This window comes from Coregonus lavaretus (assembly GCF_964263955.1).
Source record: "Coregonus lavaretus genome assembly, chromosome: 7".
Taxonomy (NCBI): domain Eukaryota; kingdom Metazoa; phylum Chordata; class Actinopteri; order Salmoniformes; family Salmonidae; genus Coregonus; species Coregonus lavaretus.
The window spans coordinates 62,900,525-62,921,705 of NC_139994.1; the positions used below are offsets into that span (position 1 = coordinate 62,900,525).

Sequence of the window (21,181 nt, forward strand, 5' to 3'; positions counted from 1 at the left end):
TGTTATTGTAACAACATATTACTGTACTTTATGTATAATGTAACAACATATTACTGTACTTTATGTTATTGTAACAACATATTACTGTACTTTATGTTATTGTAACAACATATTACTGTACTTTATGTTATTGTAACAACATTATTACTGTACTTTATGTTATTGTAACAACATATTACTGTACTTTATGTTAATGTAACAACATATTACTGTACTTTATGTTATTGTAACAACATATTACTGTACTTTATGTTATTGTAACAACATATTACTGTACTTTATGTGTACTTTATGTTATTGTAACAACATATTACTGTACTTTATGTTATTGTAACAACATATTACTGTACTTTATGTTAATGTAACAACATATTACTGTACTTTATGTTATTGTAACAACATATTACTGTACTTTATGTTATTGTAACAACATATTACTGTACTTTATGTTAATGTAACAACATATTACTGTACTTTATGTTATTGTAACAACATATTACTGTACTTTATGTTAATGTAACAACATATTACTGTACTTTATGTTACTGTAACAACATATTACTGTACTTTATGTTATTGTAACAACATATTACTGTACTTTATGTTATTGTAACAACATATTACTGTACTTTATGTTATTGTAACAACATATTACTGTACTTTATGTTAATGTAACAACATATTACTGTACTTTATGTTATTGTAACAACATATTACTGTACTTTATGTTACTGTAACAACATATTACTGTACTTTATGTTACTGTAACAACATATTACTGTACTTTATGTTAATGTAACAACATATTACTGTACTTTATGTTAATGTAACAACATATTACTGTACTTTATGTTATTGTAACAACATATTACTGTACTTTATGTTACTGTAACAACATATTACTGTACTTTATGTTACTGTAACAACATATTACTGTACTTTATGTTATTGTAACAACATATTACTGTACTTTATGTTATTGTAACAACATATTACTGTACTTTATGTTATTGTAACAACATATTACTGTACTTTATGTTACTGTAACAACATATTACTGTACTTTATGTTATTGTAACAACATATTACTGTACTTTATGTTATTGTAACAACATATTACTGTACTTTATGTTATGTAACAACATATTACTGTACTTTATGTTACTGTAACAACATATTACTGTACTTTATGTTAATGTAACAACATATTACTGTACTTTATGTTAATGTAACAACATATTACTGTACTTTATGTTATTGTAACAACATATTACTGTACTTTATGTTAATGTAACAACATATTACTGTACTTTATGTTAATGTAACAACATATTACTGTACTTTATGTTACTGTAACAACATATTACTGTACTTTATGTTAATGTAACAACATATTACTGTACTTTATGTTACTGTAACAACATATTACTGTACTTTATGTTAATGTAACAACATATTACTGTACTTTATGTTAATGTAACAACATATTACTGTACTTTATGTTACTGTAACAACATATTACTGTACTTTATGTTATTGTAACAACATATTACTGTACTTTATGTTACTGTAACAACATATTACTGTACTTTATGTTATTGTAACAACATATTACTGTACTTCATGTTAATGTAACAACATATTACTGTACTTTATGTTATTGTAACAACATATTACTGTACTTTATGTTAATGTAACAACATATTACTGTACTTTATGTTATTGTAACAACATATTACTGTACTTTATGTTATTGTAACAACATATTACTGTACTTTATGTTAATGTAACAACATATTACTGTACTTTATGTTATTGTAACAACATATTACTGTACTTTATGTTATTGTAACAACATATTACTGTACTTTATGTTAATGTAACAACATATTACTGTACTTTATGTTATTGTAACAACATATTACTGTACTTTATGTTAATGTAACAACATATTACTGTACTTTATGTTATTGTAACAACATATTACTGTACTTTATGTTATTGTAACAACATATTACTGTACTTTATGTTAATGTAACAACATATTACTGTACTTTATGTTATTGTAACAACATATTACTGTACTTTATGTTATTGTAACAACATATTACTGTACTTTATGTTACTGTAACAACATATTACTGTAATTTATGTTATTGTAACAACATATTACTGTACTTTATGTTAATGTAACAACATATTACTGTACTTTATGTTAATGTAACAACATATTACTGTACTTTATGTTATTGTAACAACATACTACTGTACTTTATGTTAATGTAACAACATATTACTGTACTTTATGTTATTGTAACAACATATTACTGTACTTTATGTTAATGTAACAACATATTACTGTACTTTATGTTATTGTAACAACATATTACTGTACTTTATGTTATTGTAACAACATATTACTGTACTTTATGTTATTGTAACAACATATTACTGTACTTTATGTTAATGTAACAACATATTACTGTACTTTATGTTATTGTAACAACATATTACTGTACTTTATGTTATTGTAACAACATATTACTGTACTTTATGTTAATGTAACAACATATTACTGTACTTTATGTTAATGTAACAACATATTACTGTACTTTATGTTATTGTAACAACATATTACTGTACTTTATGTTACTGTAACAACATATTACTGTACTTTATGTTATTGTAACAACATATTACTGTACTTTATGTTAATGTAACAACATATTACTGTACTTTATGTTACTGTAACAACATATTACTGTACTTTATGTTAATGTAACAACATATTACTGTACTTTATGTTACTGTAACAACATATTACTGTACTTTATGTTAATGTAACAACATTTTACTGTACTTTATGTTAATGTAACAACATATTACTGTACTTTATGTTACTGTAACAACATATTACTGTACTTTATGTTATTGTAACAACATATTACTGTACTTTATGTTACTGTAACAACATATTACTGTACTTTATGTTATTGTAACAACATATTACTGTACTTTATGTTAATGTAACAACATATTACTGTACTTTATGTTATTGTAACAACATATTACTGTACTTTGTGTAATGTAACAACATATTACTGTACTTTATGTTATTGTAACAACATATTACTATACTTTATGTTATTGTAACAACATATTACTGTACTTTATGTTATTGTAACAACATATTACTGTACTTTATGTTAATGTAACAACATATTACTGTACTTTATGTTAATGTAACAACATATTACTGTACTTTATGTTATTGTAACAACATATTACTGTACTTTATGTTATTGTAACAACATATTACTGTACTTTATGATATTGTAACAACATATTACTGTACTTTATGTTAATGTAACAACATATTACTGTACTTTATGTTATTGTAACAACATATTACTGTACTTTATGTTATTGTAACAACATATTACTGTACTTTATGTTATTGTAACAACATATTACTGTACTTTATGTTATTGTAACAACATATTACTGTACTTTATGTTATTGTAACAACATATTACTGTACTTTATGTTAATGTAACAACATATTACTGTACTTTATGTTAATGTAACAACATATTACTGTACTTTATGTTATTGTAACAACATATTACTGTACTTTATGTTATTGTAACAACATATTACTGTACTTTATGTTATTGTAACAACATATTACTGTACTTTATGTTACTGTAACAACATATTACTGTACTTTATGTTATTGTAACAACATATTACTGTACTTTATGTTATTGTAACAACATATTACTGTACTTTATGTTATTGTAACAACATATTACTGTACTTTATGTTATTGTAACAACATATTACTGTACTCTATGTTAATGTAACAACATATTACTGTACTTTATGTTATTGTAACAACATATTACTGTACTTTATGTTATTGTAACAACATATTACTGTACTTTATGTTACTGTAACAACATATTACTGTACTTTATGTTAATGTAACAACATATTACTGTACTTTATGTTAATGTAACAACATATTACTGTACTTTATGTTATTGTAACAACATATTACTGTACTTTATGTTATTGTAACAACATATTACTGTACTTTATGTTACTGTAACAACATATTACTGTACTTTATGTTAATGTAACAACATATTACTGTACTTTATGTTAATGTAACAACATATTACTGTACTTTATGTTATTGTAACAACATATTACTGTACTTTATGTTACTGTAACAACATATTACTGTACTTTATGTTAATGTAACAACATATTACTGTACTTTATGTTACTGTAACAACATATTACTGTACTTTATGTTATTGTAACAACATATTACTGTACTTTATGTTATTGTAACAACATATTACTGTACTCTATGTTAATGTAACAACATATTACTGTACTTTATGTTATTGTAACAACATATTACTGTACTTTATGTTACTGTAACAACATATTACTGTACTTTATGTTAATGTAACAACATATTACTGTACTTTATGTTACTGTAACAACATATTACTGTACTTTATGTTACTGTAACAACATATTACTGTACTTTATGTTATTGTAACAACATATTACTGTACTTTATGTTATTGTAACAACATATTACTGTACTTTATGTTAATGTAACAACATATTACTGTACTTTATGTTACTGTAACAACATATAACTGTACTTTATGTTATTGTAACAACATATTACTGTACTTTATATTATTGTAACAACATATTACTGTACTTTATGTTCTATGCAGTGTTTCTGTCATCTTATGAATGTCTGTTATGATATCATGACTGGTTATGTATTCCTAGGTGATCGAGGTCAAGTTTGAGAAGTTGGATATAGAGGCTGACACGTACTGTCGCTATGACTACGTGGCATTCTTTAATGGGGGTGAGAGGGACGACTCGCGGCGAATCGGGAAGTACTGTGGTGACAGGGTACCAGGGTCAGAAAATGTTCTTACGATGTTACTGACATTTTTTATCTAATGTTGTTACATTTTCACTTAGATTTGGAAAACCACAGCCCTCTCTCTCCTCTCTCCTTCCCTTTGCTATTCACTCTTCCCTCTTCCTCTCCTCTCTCCTTCCATTTGATATTCACTCCTCCCTCTTCCTCTCCTCTCTCCCTCCCCTCCTCTCTCTCTTTCCCATCTCCTCCCTCCTCTCTCCCTCCTCTCTCCCTCCTCTCCTCCATTTCCTCCCCCCTCTTACAGGACCATAGTGACCAATGGGAACGAGCTCCTGGTGCAGTTTGTGTCTGACCTCAGTGTGACCTCCAATGGCTTTATGGCCCACTACTCCAGTGTGCCCCGGGGGTCCCGGACGCCCTCCTCGGGGGAAGACACCACCCATGGGCCTCGGGTCACCGCCACACCCCAGAAACCTACCTCCAAGCCGGCCAAACCAGCCCGGACCGCTCCTAAACCCAAGCCAGCCATCGGGGCCAAGCCCACCCCAAAACCAGCCACCAGACCTGGGGTGAGGATACCAGTGAAGCCTCCACCACGTAAGCCTACAGCCAAGCCTGGAGTCAGACCCATACCTAAACCGAAACCCACTAAGCCTATTCCTAAAGCTGGGGCTAGGCCTACTACTCAACCTGTTACCAAGACTAAACCAACCCCTAAACCTAGCATCAAGGCGAAATCCAAACCAGTGAAACCAACTAAGAAACCCTTCTCTAAGCCTGGAGCCAAGGCCACACCAAAACCAGGGGCCAAACCAGTGAAACCAACTAAGAAACCCTTCTCTAAGCCTGGAGCCAAGGCCACACCAAAACCAGGGGCCAAACCAGTGAAACCAACTAAGAAACCCTTCTCTAAGCCTGGAGCCAAGCCCACACCTAAACCAGGGACTAAGCCTAAAACCACAGCCAAGCCTGGACAGAGCCGGACTAAGACTGTGACTAAGAAACGTGAGTTACAATCTGATGAGGGAACAACCTTGTACTACTGCACTGTGATTGTCACTGATGCTTTTCAGAAATTGTGTTTTTGAAATAACAGTTTCTGTGTGTGTGTGTGTGTGTGTGTGTATTTTGTAGTCCTACCGATGAATCAGCTGTGTACCCTGGCTTGTAAGAGGTCAGGAACACTCCAATCCAACTTCTGCCCTAATGATTTCGGTGAGTCACACCCTCTAGCCTCTTCTTACTCTACTATCTCTTTGGTTCTCCCTGTCTTCCCAAATCATTTCACTTCCACTTGCTCTTCACTCCTTTCTCTCTATCTCTCTCACCTGTTCGTTGGCATGGTTTTTAAGTAGCTATCTTGGTTGTCATAGATACAGTATTTGTCCTTGTGCTAGTAGATTGGTGTGTGACCTGCAAGGGAACATTTTAACGGTAGACAGGAAGAAGCCACAGCACTTAGAACAATTATTTTAAATTACTCAAAACAATGTCCTGTGGGAAAAATCTCTCTCTCTCTCTCTCTCTCTCTCTCTCTCTCTCTCTCTCTCTCTCTCTCTCTCTCTCTCTCTCTCTCTCTCTCTCTCTCTCTCTCTCTCTCTCTCTCTCTCTCTCTCTCTCTCTCTCTCTCTCTCTCTCTCTCTCTCTCTCTCTCTCTCTCTCTCTCTCTCTCTCTCTCTCTCTCTCTCTCTCTCTCTCATTCTCAGGCTGTCAATATTGCGACTTTAACAATCAAACACCAAAGAATAGCCACGGGAACATGTTTGTCACAAGCCTTTATATGACAAAAATATCTGAATCCCTCCCAAAGAAGGGAATGGGATGAGTGGGTCAGGATGTATCTTGGTATCCTGTTTTAACCCCTCCCACTCAGTGAGTCAGGATGTATCTTGGTATCCTGTTTTAACCCCTCCCACTCAGTGAGTCAGGATGTATCTTGGTATCCTGTTTTAACCCCTCCCACTCAGTGAGTCAGGATGTATCTTGGTATCCTGTTTTAACCCCTCCCACTCAGTGAGTCAGGATGTATCTTGGTATCCTGTTTTAACCCCTCCCACTCAGTGAGTCAGGATGTATCTTGGTATCCTGTTTTAACCCCTCCCACTCAGTGAGTCAGGATGTATCTTGGTATCCTGTTTTAACCCCTCCCACTCAGTGAGTCAGGATGTATCTTGGTATCCTGTTTTAACCCCTCCCACTCAGTGAGTCAGGATGTATCTTGGTATCCTGTTTTAACCCCTCCCACTCAGTGAGTCAGGATGTATCTTGGTATCCTGTTTTAACCCCTCCCACTCAGTGAGTCAGGATGTATCTTGGTATCCTGTTTTAACCCCTCCCACTCAGTGAGTCAGGATGTATCTTGGTATCCTGTTTTAACCCCTCCCACTCAGTGAGTCAGGATGTATCTTGGTATCCTGTTTAACCCCTCCCACTCAGTGATTTTAACCCTCCCACTCAGTGAGTCAGAATGTATCTTGGTATCCTGTTTTAACCCCTCCCACTCAGTGAGTCAGAATGTATCTTGGCATCCTGTTTTTAACCCCTCCCACTCCAGTGAGTCAGGATGTATCTTGGTATCCTGTTTTAACCCCTCCCACTCAGTGAGTCAGGATGTATCTTGGTATCCTGTTTTAACCCCTCCCACTCAGTGAGTCAGGATGTATCTTGGTATCCTGTTTTAACCCCTCCACTCAGTGAGTCAGGATGTTATTGTATCCTGTTTTAACCCCTCCCACTCAGTGAGTCAGGATGTATCTTGGTATCCTGTTTTAACCCCTCCCACTCAGTGAGTCAGAATGTATCTTGGCATCCTGTTTTAACCCCTCCCCACTCAGTGAGTCAGGATGTATCTTGGTATCCTGTTTTAACCCCTCCCACTCAGTGAGTCAGGATGTATCTTGGTATCCTGTTTTAACCCCTCCCACTCAGTGAGTCAGGATGTATCTTGGTATCCTGTTTTAACCCCTCCCACTCAGTGAGTCAGGATGTATCTTGCTATCCTGTTTTAACCCCTCCCACTCAGTGAGTCAGGATGTATCTTGGTATCCTGTTTTAACCCCTCCCACTCAGTGAGTCAGGATGTATCTTGGCATCCTGTTTTAACCCCTCCCACTCAGTGAGTCAGGATGTATCTTGGTATCCTGTTTTAACCCCTCCCACTCATTCTCTTACTCCACCACTCCTCCCTGTCCCCCTCCACCTCTTCTCCCTCTCTCTTCTTTCTCCCCCCTCTTACCCTCACCCCACCCCACCTCTCCCTCTCCTCTCCTCTCTCCCTACTCCCAGTGATCACAGGGAAGGTGACATCCTTGGTCCCAGGCCCAGGGGCAGTGTGACTGCGGATGTGTCTCTCATCAAGGCCTATAAGAGTGGCCGCCTGGCCATCACCAAATCAGGACCAGCCATGTCCGTCAAACTCACCTCCACCTGCAGGAATTGCCCCGGCCTACGCAAAGGTATGTGCCGTCTCACACACACTGAGTCTGCCAAACATTAGGAACACCTTCCTAATATTGAGTTGCAAGCTGATTCAAATAACCAAAGCTTGATGATGAGTTGGTTATTTGAATCAGCTGTGTAGTGCTAAGGCAAAAACAAAACGTGCACCCGGGGGAGGGGGGGAGCACCAGAACCAAGTTTGGGAAACCCTGGACTAATTGACTGATTAGTAAATCGGTTAATTAATTAATTTGTTCATTAATTCATTAATTCATTAATTCATCTATCCATCCATCCAGCCATTAATGTATTCATTATTTCATTCATTCATCTATCCGTCCATCCATTCATTAATTTATTCATTCGTCTATCCATCCATCCGTTCATTTATTTATTTATTTATTCATTCATTCATCTTCCATTTATTCATTCATATATTTATTCATTCAGGAGCGAACTACGTGTTGATGGGCGATGTGGATTTGCAGGGGCGTGGCCTTCTCACCCCTCCAGCTTCGCTCTCCTGTACAAGGCGGTCCACGCCAAGCACTGGCCAATCTCGAACGCCAACCATGCTGATTTTACAGCCCAGTCCACCAGTCACAGAGTGGGAAACCTGCCATTCCTCCTACCAACCAACAACTGCACTACAACTGTCCAAATATGAGTCGTTAGAATATACGTTTATGAAAACGACCAAAGATGGCTTCCGAAAGGTTAGGGGCACAGGGCTAACCATTACATACAGTATTGAAAATCTTTTTATATTGCTATATTATTATTTCGTATTTTTTATACGCTCAGATATACTTATTTGTATTTGTATGTAAATTAGGTATTTCTGTGAATAAAGGATGTATATCGCAAATATAAGATTATTTTGTGTGTTACGTAAAATGTCATTTTCTTAAGCTAAGACATCGCTAAAGGTGTATGCCTCTTCAGCAGCTGTACTTTCACCATCATTTGGTCTCAATTAATATGGACGTTCTCGGCTAATTACAAATCAATGGCTACACCAGGTGGTAGTTTGTGGTTCAGACATGATATTGAATTTTCACCAATTCAAAAATAGAACGGACACCTCTTGCAATGATTTGAACATGCATTTATTTTGTTATGGTTATATTAGAAAATCACATTTTCTAAAGACTTTTCTATGTATTTTATTAACGTCAACTGTATATTATCCACAAGTGAAACAGCACTGTCCTATTTGGATAAGTCTATTCCTTCCTACGTAACTTTAATGGGCTGTACACATTTTTAAATAAAAACTGTGTTTAACAGAATGATCACATACTATGAAGAGTTACATAATGTCACCTTCAGGACAAGATGCGTAGTCATGGGACACACGGGACACATGGCTCAGAGACGTTTGTGTCGCCACCTGGTGGTCTTTGCGGTATTACTGTTTATCTCGCCTGTGTTTCTCTCTCTCCTGCTTTCAGACCTTCTGCCTCTCTCATCTCTCCTTCTCCTCACTCTCTCACAGTGACTCACTGGCTAAGCAAGGGAAGGTGACACTGCTGAAGGGAGGTGGAGCGCATACAAAGAGAGCTTGGACTGCTGCCAAACTGAAAAGAGAGATGGGATAGATGGGTAATAGGACACCCTTCGCTTTCCCCCCCCCAATCTCATTCATTTTTAATCACTCTCCTCTGTTGTACCTGTCTCTCTCTCTCTCTCTCTCCCTCTCTCTCTCTCTCTGTCTCTCTCTCTCTCTCTCTCTCTCTCTCTCTCTCTCTCTCTCTCTCTCTCTCTCTCTGTCTCTGTCTCTCTCTCGCTCTCTCTCTCTCTCTTTGTCTCTCTCTCTCTCTCTCTCTTTGTCTCTCTCTATCTCTCTCTCTCTCTCTCTCTCTCTCTCTCTCTCTCTCTCTCTCTCTCTCTCTCTCTCTCTCTCTCTCTCTCTTTGTCTCTCTCTCTCTCGCTCTCTCTCTCTCTCTTTGTCTCTCTGTCTCTCTCTCTCTGTCTCTCTCTCTGTCTCTCTCTCTCAATTCAATTCAATAGACTTTATTGACATGGCAAGTTAAATTACTTACATTGTCAAAGAATACATATAACAAAAATGGTGGGACCAACAGCAATAATAATAGTAGTAGTGGAAATGGGATTACCATTAGCAGCAACTACAACAACAATATTAATGAGAATAACAATACATTAAAGCAATAGTAGTAGACCAGTCTCAACATGACTGAGAAGACACATGACATGGTATGAAAGCCAAAACAAAACAGGAAATATTATTGACATTACATTACACTTTTCACTGGCTGTCCCTCAGGTTGTGGCAGGAGGACACATATTTGGCTGCCAAAATTGCACATTTTGGCTTTTCACCCAATAAATATTAGATTTTTTCTTCCTCTTTTATAGTTTCAAATTCTTTGTACTGAATGATAATTTTGGGAAAGAAAGATTCTCTTAGGTCTGAGTATTTGTCACAGTGTAATAGGAAATGCAGCTCTGTCTCTACCTCTCCCCGGGGGCAGAGTGAGCACAGCCTGTCCTCTCTGGGCAGCCAGGTTTGCCTGTGACGACCGGTCTCTATAGCCAGACTGTGCTCACTGAGTCTGTACCTAGTCATTGTTTTCCTCAGTTTTCTATCAGTCACAGTGGTCAGATAGTCTCCCACCATGTACTGTCAGTTTAGAGACAAATAGCATTGAAGTTTACTTTGATTTTTTGTGGTATCTTTCCAATAGGTGATATATTTTTCTTTTTGCTTTGTGATGATTTGGTTGGGCCAGATTTTCTGAGTGCTGTCCTGAGGCTCTATGAGGTTGGTTTTGGTTAGTGAACTGAGCCTCAGAACCAGCTGGCTGAGGGGACTCTTCTCTTGTTTCATCTCTTGACATAGTAGAGCTGTGTGATGGAATGTTTTGGGGTCACTTGTTTTTAGATGGTTGTAAAATTTGATGGCTCTTTTTTTCTATTCGAATAAGGAGGGGGTATTGACCCAATTCTGCTCTACATGCGTTATTTGGAGTTTGTCTTTGCACTTGCAATACAGTCTTGCAAAACTCTGCATGCAGTATTTCGATTGGATGTTTGTCCCATTTGGTAAATTCAGTATTAGAGAGTGGACCCCAAACTTCGCTGCCATATAGAGCAATTGGTTCTATAACTGATTGGAAAATTTGAGCCAGATTCTAATTGGAATTTCTATTTTAATATTCCTTCTAATGGCATAGAATGCTCTTCCTGCTTTGTCTCTCAGCTCATTCACAGCCATGTGAAAGCTACCTGTAATGCTGATATTTAGTCCTAGATATGTGTAATTTTTTGTGTGTTCTAATAGAATTTATATTTGTCATCCTGATTTCCGGACCTTTTTTGGAATATCATTATATTCAGTTTTTTTTTATTAACAGTCAGGGCCCAGGTCTGACAGAATCTGTGCAGATGATCTAGATCAGGGGTGTCAAACTGATTTTAGCTCAGGGGCCACATGGAGGAAAATCTATTCCCAAGTGGGCCGGACCGGAAAAATCATGGTATATATAACTTAAAAACAACAACTTCAGATTGTTTTCTTTGTTTTAATACGATCAACATACAACATAAAGCTGGAGCCTGAGGACAGTGTGTCCAAAATAGTACAAGCACAACATGACTATTAATCATAAAACACGTCAAGTTTATTTGAAAATTCTAAAGAAAAAGAACACACAAACACACAATGCCTCAGTGATTAACAGAACTGTTTCACAGATCACAGAACTATATCAGGGTGTCATTTCTCAGGCAGAAATGTAGATAAAAATAATGAAATCCTGTTCCCCAAACAAGTGCAAGAACCACAGAGTCAAGAATAGGTTAAATATACAAATAAAATAAAATCAATTAAAAACAATAGCACATCAACATAAAAACATATAAACATAAAGCTGGAGCCTGAGGACAGTGTCCAAAAGCACAACATCACTATTAATCATAAAACACCTCAAGTTATTTGAAAGTTCTGAGGACAAAGAACACACAAACACACAATGCCTCAGTGATTCACAGAAGTATATCACAGATCACAGAACTATATCAGGGTGTCATTTCTCAGGCAGAAATGTAGATAAAAATAATGAAATCCTGTTCCCCAAACAAGTGCAAGAACCACAGAGTCAAGAATAGGTTAAATATACAAATAAAATAAAAACAATTAAAAACAATAGCACATCAACATAAAAACATAAAGCTGGAGCCTGAGGACAGTGTCCAAAAGCACAACATCACTATTAATCATAAAACACCTCAAGTTATTTGAAAGTTCTGAGGACAAAGAACACACAAACACACAATGCCTCAGTGATTCACAGAAGTATATCACAGATCACAGAACTATATCAGGGTGTCATTTCTCAGGCAGAAATGTAGATAAAAATAATGAAATCCTGTTCCCCAAACAAGTGCAAGAACCACAGAGTCAAGAATAGGTTAAATATACAAATAAAATAAAATCAATTAAAAACAATAGCACATCAACATAAAAACATATAAACATAAATCTGAAAGCGTTGCTCAAACTCCCGTAACAGTCCCGTTATTTTATCTTTGAACCGCTTCATGTCTGCCACATGTTGGGTCACGCACACATTTTTCAGACAGGGGAAGTGAGCTGCATCACCACCGGCAAGTTGCGTCTCCCACAATGACAGCTTCAACTTGAAAGAACGTATGCTGTCATAATACTGCGTGACAACTTTGTTGCGCCCTTGCAGCTGTTTGTTCAAGTTATTCAGGTGCTCTGTAACATCCACCATAAATGCAAGGTCCGGCATCCATTCTGCGGAATGAAATTCTAACACTGGTTTGCCCTTTTCTTCCATGAACTGTTCAATTTCTTCTCATAAATCAAAGAAACGCCTCAGCACAGCACCTCGGCTTAACCATCTTACCTCAGTGTGGTATGGCAGGCCATAGATGTGGTCTTTCTCTCTGAGAAGGCTGTCAAACTGACGGTGATTCAGGCTTCTGGATCGGATGAAATTAACAGTTTGGATGACCACCTTCATGACGTTATCCATCTTTAATGACTTGCAACACAAAGCCTCCTGGTGCAAAATACAGTGAAAAGTCAAAAAATCACGTCCTCCATTTGCAGATTGCACTTTCTCTCTGAACTTTGTCACAACGCCTGCTTTTTTCCCGATCATTGAGGGCGCACCATCTGTAGCCAGGCTGACAGCGCGGGACCAGTCCACTCCGACCCTGTCAAGCGCGCCGACGAGTGCGGTAAAAATATCAGCTGCTGTCGTTGTATCTGTCATCGGCACCAACTCCACGAACTCCTCGGTGACGGTCAATGTGTCATCAACTCCGCGGATGAAAAAATGGCCAGTTGTGCAACATCTGTAATGTCCGTGCTTTCATCAATTGCAACCGAAAACGCAATAAATGACTTTACTTTTTGCTTCAACTGGCTGTCCAAATCCACTGAAAGATCGGAAATCCTGTCTGCAACTGTGTTTCTTGTCAGGCTGATATTTGCAAAAGCCTGCCGCTTTTCAGGGCACACAATCTCCGCTGCCTTCATCATGCATGTTTTTACAAATTCACCCTCACTAAATGGTTTTGAAGCCACTGCGATTTCATTAGCAATGAGGTAGCTAGCTTTCACTGCAGCGTCACTGATGTCTCGGCTGTGAGTAAACACAGACTGCTGTTTCTTCAGACCCGCCAACAGTTCATTCACCTTCTCTCATCTCCGCTGTCCTTGAAAGTTGTCATATTTGTCGGCATGAAGACTCACATAGTGGCGACGAAGGTTATATTCTTTCAGCACTGCAACATGCTCTGAACACACCAAACATACAGCTTTCCCATTCAATTCCGTGATTAAATAGGATGACCATTTTTCTTGGAACACTCTGCACTCTGCGTCCACTTTTCTCTTTTTTGACAGAGACATATTGGGGCAATGAGGGTGCCAAAGCACATAATGTTAAAAGTAGAAGCCGTAATAAATATCGCGGGCAAAACAAAGTAGCTCATTGGCTGCACGTGCTTGACCTACTTGCTCTGCCCCGGTATAAACAGTTTGCTTGCTTAACACAATTGCTATCGCGCCATCCAGTGGACGCAATTGGAACAGCAGTTTATTTTATTGAAAAATTGCAGCGCATTTTTATACTTTACAATTATTATTATTATTATTATTATTATTTTTTTTTTTTCAAAATCATCTCGCGGGCCGGATTAAACCCGTTTGCGGGCCTGATCCGGCCCGCGGGCCGTACGTTCGACACCCCTGATCTAGATGCTGCTGTAACCTCTCCTTGGTGGGAGACAGTAGCACCAGGTCATCTGCGTACAGCAGACACTTGATTTCAGTGTTGTGTAGGGTGAGACCAGGTGCTGCCGATTCTTCTAATGTTTTTGCCAATTCATTAATGTAGATGTTAAATAGTGTTGGACTTATTGGGCAGCCCTGTTTCACTCCACGTCCCTGAGAGAAGAAGTCTGTTTGCTTGTTGTCAATCTTAACCGCACATTTGTTTTTAGTGCACATTGATTTAATAACATCATATATTTTCCCTCCAATACCACTTTCTATTAGTTTGCAAAAAAGACCTTTGTGCCAAATTGAATCAAATGCTTTCTTGAAGTCTACAAAACACAAGTAGATTTTGCCTTTGTTTTGGTTTACTTGTTTGTCAATTAGAGTCTGGAGGGTGTAAATGTGGTCTGTTGTATGATAATTTTTTACAAATCCAATCTGGCTTTTGCTTAGGACGTTGTGTTCATCAAGGAAATTATGTAGTCTGCTGTTTATGATACTGCAGAGAATTTTCCCCAAGTTGCTGTTAACGGAAATTCCTCTGTAATTAGGTCCCCTGTAACTCAGTTGGTAGAGCATGGCGCTTGCAACGCCAGGGTTGTGGGTTCGTTTCCCACTGGGGGCCAGTATGAAAATGTATGCACTCACTAACTGTAAGTCGCTCTGGATAAGAGCGTCTGCTAAATGACTAAAATGTAAATGTAATTATTTGGGTCAAATTTGTCTCCATTTTTATAAATTGGTGTGATCAATCCTTGGTTCCAAATATCGGGGGAAATACCTGCAGTTAGGATAATGTTGAAGAGTTTGAGTATAGCCAATTTGAATTTGTGGTCTGTATATTTGATCATTTCATTTAAAATACCATCAGCACCACAGGCCTTTTTGGGTTGGAGAGTGCAAAGTTTTTCCAATAATTATTGTTTTGTAATTGGGGTATCCACAGGATTCTGATAGTCTTTGGCTGCTGATTCAAGGATTTGTAATTTTTCTTGTATATCTTGTTGTTCTGGGCTCTTTGTTATATTGCTGTAGAGGTTTGCAAAGTGATTTCTCCACATATCCCCATTTTGGATAGCCAATTCCTCATTATGAGGTTTGTTTAATTTATTCAAATTCTCCCAGAAGTGGTTTGATTCTATGGATTCCTCAATTACATCCAGCTGATTTCTAATGTGCTGTTCCTTTTTTGTTCTTAGGGTGTGTTTGTATTGCTTCAGTGTTTCCCCATATTGAAGGCGTATATTTTTGTTGTATGGGTCTCTGTGTTTATGATTAGATATATTTCTCAATTACTTTCTTAGATTTTTGCAATCATTATCAAACCATTTTTAATCATCTATTCTTTTTGGTTTGCTCTTATGTTTCTTTAGATTAGCCAAGGAGGCTAATTTGTCAAATATAAAGTTTATGTTCCAAACGGCCAAATTTACACCTTCATTGCTGTAGGAGAATGTTAAGGGTAAAAAGTTGTCCAGGAGAGATTGTATTTTTTTGGCTACTAATTGCTTTTTGGTAGATTTCTGTACTGTTTGCACTCCATCTATAGGTCTGTTTAGTACCATGTAATTTATTGGGCCGTGATGCTTCATGGTTGGGTTCTGCTCTTCTCAGATACACTGTGATTTTACTGTGGTCAGAGAGAGGTGTCAGTGGGCTGACTGTGAAGGCTCTGAGAGACTGGGTTGAGGTCGGTGATTAAGTAGTCTACAGTACTGCTGCCAAGGGATGAGCTGTAGGTGTACCTACCAAAAGAGTCCCCTCTTAGCCTACCATTGACTATGTACAGACCCAGTGTTCGACAGAGCTTCAGGAGCTGTACTCCATTTTTGTTTTTCACTTTGTCATAGTTGTTTCTGGGGGGGGTATGTGGGGAGGGAAAGGTTGTTGCTTCCCGGTAGGTGTTTGTCCCCATGACTGTTAATAGTGTCTAGTTATTCTGCTGTTCTAGCATTCAGGTCTCCACAGACCAGCACATTGCCTTGGGCCTGAAAGTGACTAATCTTCCCCTCTAGAATGGAGAAACTCTCTTCATTGAAGTAGGGTGACTCTGATGGGGGGAATGTATGTAGCACAGAGGAAGATGTTTTTATCTGTTAAGATAGCCTCCTTGTTGATTTTAAGCCAAATAAAGAATTCTCCTGTTTTGATCAATTCGATTGAATGAGTTAGTTCAGATTTATACCATATTAGCATTCCCCCTGAGTCTCTGCCCTGTGTGATTCCTTTTAATTTGGTGGATGGTACGATTATCTCCCTATAACCTAGTGGACAGCCCATCCTTGCGACGTCCTTAGCAAGGATGGGGACTGTCTCCCTGTACAGGTGTACATGGTCATAGAGACAGTCCAGATCGAGGGTGGGATGGTGGGCCAGGTGTACATTGGGTCGCAGGGCACAGTCCCGGGAGAGGCTGGCGTTTATTCTTTGGATTGTGGCAGGATGGAAGTCCTTCCTCTGTAGAAGGGTTGACACCACGATCCTTGAGTTGGGGAAGATTGCGGAGGCCTTCTCAATCACTCCCCGTAGTGAAGTCGCCACCCTCTCCTGCTGAGCACGCAGGTCGTTGCTTCCGGTGTGTATGATTATGTGGCTTGGCGACCCGAGCTGGGCCTTATCAAGCAGCTCCATGGCACTCTGCGTTGTTGGGCACCACACCTTTCTGGTTTTGTGTCTAGGGAAAAGTTTATTCTCCTGACTTCCCATTTGAGTCCATCAACAGGACAATCTCAGCCAGTGTTTCTTCTGGACTGGAGGGGGTAGAGTTGGGGCTGGTGGGTGTTGGAGCTGGGGTATGGCTGGTCTGTGCCGGTGCCGCTGTCAGTGGGAGGCTGTTCTGGGGGCTGGGGGGAGGCATGCAGCCGGCAGGGCTGGGGAGGCCTGGCTGGTTGAGGTGGGCTCCTCTGCTGTGTGAGGGCAGGTCATAGAGTGGTGATCTAGCTGCTCCTGCAGCCTGTCCTCTGTTCTCTTTCTCTCCTGCAGCTCCTCTCTTAGTGTGGTCAGCTCGTTATTACTGCTCTGCCTGTCTTTTTGGAGCTCTCTCACCTCCTTAGTTAGATCAGCCAGCTCTCTCTTGAGTCCGTCTCTCTCTTGCTGAACTTCTTTCAGCTGTGTTGCAAGGCTGCTGTCCTGCTCTGTCCGCACCTTGGTTAGGAGCTCCTCTAAGGTGTGGATGTCTGGTTGCTGTTTGCTCACACTCTCCCTGAGCTGGTGGAGTTTGTCTTGTGGGAGGGCATGTCACTGGTGGTGTCCTTCTCTCTCTCTGCTCTCTCCTTAATGGTCTGAAAGTCTGTTTCAAACAGCCTAAGGTTACCTTGCACCATGACAGTCCCAGTCTTGTAGAGGTTGATTGTTATCATGGTGCTGTCAGGGTCCTCTGTCTCTTTGACTTTCAGCTTCGACCCATTACAGATTCCCTCTTTCTTTATGGATGGGTAGTGAGAGCAGACTGCTGAGCGCCATGCATTTGGCTGGTCAGTGAGAAAGATGAGATTACTCACATCACCGTTTTTGTAGAGGTCTGTGAAAAGGGTTTCTGGCCTCCCCTTTAGGGGGCGCACAATTGGCCCAGCGTCGTCTAGGGTAGGGGAGGGAATGGCCGGCAGGGATGTAGCTCAGTTGGTAGAGCATGGCGCTTGCAACGCCAGGGTTGTGGGTTCGTTTCCCACGGGGGTATGACAAATTATAAAAAAATAAAAAAATAATGTAAGTCGCTCTGGATAAGAGCGTCTGCTAAATGACGTAAATGTAAATGTAAATGTCGTTTCTGTTTAAAAGCTTTCCTCGTTGTGTCATTTTTGGCCTCTGGAGTGGGGACATGGTGCCTGTGGGCCTCTGGAGAGTAGAGAATGGACTCAGCGTTGAGGGGGAGTGGGGACATGGTGCCTGTGGGCCTCTGGAGGGTAGAGAATGGACTCAGTGCTGAGGGGGAGTGGGGACATGGTGCCTGTGGCCTCTGGAGGGGTAGAGAATGGACTCAGTGCTGAGGGGGAGTGGGGACATGGTGCCTGTGGGCCTCTGGAGGGTAGAGAATGGACTCAGCGCTGAGGGGGAGTGGGGACATGGTGCCTGTTGGCTCTGCTACTACTGCTGCTGCTGCTCTGTTCTGCTGCACTGTTGCCATGGCAACCAGCTTTGTTTGTCTACTGCTGTTGCTAGCTAGCTCATGTTTAGCTCAAAACCCAGCAAAAATAGTGAAAAATCTTCACACACAAAAACAGAAGATATGTTTAAAGTTAGAGTCCATACTTCTTTTTGATTTACTCAGTTTGGTCGTTTGATGTAGTTGTATTAACTCCCCTTGCTAGGTTTGTTCTAGCTCAATTTTCTGGCTGGCTTGTTAGCCTGCTGGCTAGGTTTTTGTTGTGTAGCTAGCTAGCGAGAGTCAAAACTTCTTCATTTGAGGCGCAAAGTTACTTTTTTTTATATTCTGATTTAATAGAGTTGTTGTTCATCACTTCTTGTCTTTAATTATTTTTAGATTCTAGTGTTTATCTCATTCTAAAAACAAAAAAAACATAAATAAATCAGGAGCTCATGTTGAGCATGACTTCTCTCTCTCTCTACCCATGCTGGGCATTACAGGGCAGATAGAGAGACGGAGGCAAATGGAGGGAGGGAGAGAGAAAGAGAGGAATGGAAAGAGTCAGTGTGGGGGTGGAGTATTCGATGAGTGAGTGTCTGTATGTGTGTGTCTGTGTGTGTGTGTGTGTGTGTGTGTGTGTGTGTGTGTCTGTGTGTGTGTGTGTGTGTGTATGTGTGTGTCTGTGTGTGTGTGTGTGTGTGTGTGTGTGTGTGTGTGTGTGTATGTGTGTGTTTGTGTGTGTCTGTGTGTGTGTGTGTGTGTGTGTGTCTGTGTGTGTGTGTGTGTGTGTGTGTGTGTGTGTCTGTGTGTGTGTGTGTGTGTGTGTATGTGTGTGTATGTGTGTGTCTGTGTGTGTGTGTGTGTGTGTCTGTGTGTGTGTGTGTGTGTCTGTGTGTGTGTCTGTGTGTGTGTGTGTATGTGTGTGTGTGTGTGTGTGTGTGTGTGTCTGTGTGTGTGTGTGTCTGTGTGTGTGTGTCTGTGTGTGTGTGTGTGTGTGTGTATGTGTGTGTGTGTGTCTGTGTGTGTGTGTGTGTGTCTGTGTGTGTGTGTGTCTGTGTGTGTGTGTGTGTGTGTATGTGTGTGTGTGTGTCTGTGTGTGTGTGTCTGTGTGTGTGTGTGTGTGTGTGTATGTGTGTGTGTGTGTCTGTGTGTGTGTGTGTGTGTGTCTGTGTGTGTGTGTCTGTGTGTGTGTGTGTGTGTGTGTATGTGTGTGTGTGTGTCTGTGTGTGTGTGTGTCTGTGTCTGTGTGTCTGTGTGTGTGTGTGTGTGTCTGTGTGTGTGTGTGTGTGTATGTGTGTGTCTGTGTGTGTGTGTGTCTGTGTGTGTGTGTGTGTGTGTGTGTGTGTGTGTGTGTGTGTGTGTGTGTGACATAACCATGTAATGACCAGCTCCTCCACACAGCAGAAAACACTAAACAATGACACACACACACACACACACACACACACACACACACAAACACACACACACACACACACACGGAAGACAGCACAGCTTGACACACTGCACCAGCATGTTCTCCAAACCCATTTGCAAACATTTGAATCTTGGCTTATTCAAAGTTATTTAAAGAAGAACTATAATACCTCAACACACCTGTGCAGTAATTACACCCAATACCGGAAATAGATGTACAAAACAACACTAAGTACTCATAGATAATGTCTCTACATTTTATTATTTTATATTCAGTTCATTAAAATTAATTCATCTCAACATCTCAATATTAGGGCTCTCTCTAAACACAATAATATTATTGGAAAAAGACAAAAGACAGAAAAAGAAACGTTTCAAATTAAAATAGATTATAATTAGGATGAAATCAATGTGATCTGCTAATCGTCTTTAATTCATATACACTATTTAAATGCACATATAAAAATCAGCCTTTACCCCTTGAAAGCCACACTGTAGGTCAAGGGGTCGACAACTAGATTCAACCACGAGACGATTTTTGTCGGAGCGGATGGTCGGGGTGCCAGAACATAATTATTATAATTTGTACACTGCAAACCACAACTAAGCCCAAAAATTATATTGTATATGAAAATAACAATCATTTCAAACCTTGATTACACTGAGGCATTATTACACGTCTATTTATTTATTCGTGGTAATACTTGGGAACAGATTTCTTAAATATCCTAATTTTAGTTGAATTCCTGGTGATGTTAAAAAAAATGTGGGGGGGGGGACCGGTTTTGGCCCGTGTGCCGCCTGTTGCTGCCTCCAGGTAATGTAGCCTTGTTTGAACAGTCTCACATCCACAGTGTCTTTGCGTCTTTGTGTCTTTACATCTGATAACTTCCAAGTCTGGCATGTCCTGCCTACACAGACAGGATAAAGAGACTAACGTTGTGGCAATGTTTCCATTCACAGTGCAGCAGAACTATTGAAATGTTACGTTGAAGTTATGGGAAGATTATTTTCCTCAACGTTGTAATATGCATAA

General features: G+C 39.1%; 1 protein-coding gene across 1 annotated transcript in view; it reads left to right on the plus strand.

The window, feature by feature from the left end:
- The window catches only part of LOC311131681 (procollagen C-endopeptidase enhancer 2-like), a gene marked incomplete at its 5' end in the record, with an annotated part of 34,345 nt that extends 25,115 nt beyond the window's left edge, over positions 1-9,230 (plus strand). The window contains 5 exons of the mRNA XM_084164791.1: positions 4,825-4,961; positions 5,232-5,932; positions 6,062-6,142; positions 8,213-8,382; positions 8,816-9,230. Of these exons, the coding sequence (XP_084020917.1) occupies positions 4,825-4,961; positions 5,232-5,932; positions 6,062-6,142; positions 8,213-8,262 (969 nt within the window). The 3' untranslated portion in view covers positions 8,263-8,382; positions 8,816-9,230. The remainder of the gene's footprint in view (positions 1-4,824; positions 4,962-5,231; positions 5,933-6,061; positions 6,143-8,212; positions 8,383-8,815) is intronic.
- Between the last annotated feature and the right edge of the window lie 11,951 nt (positions 9,231-21,181).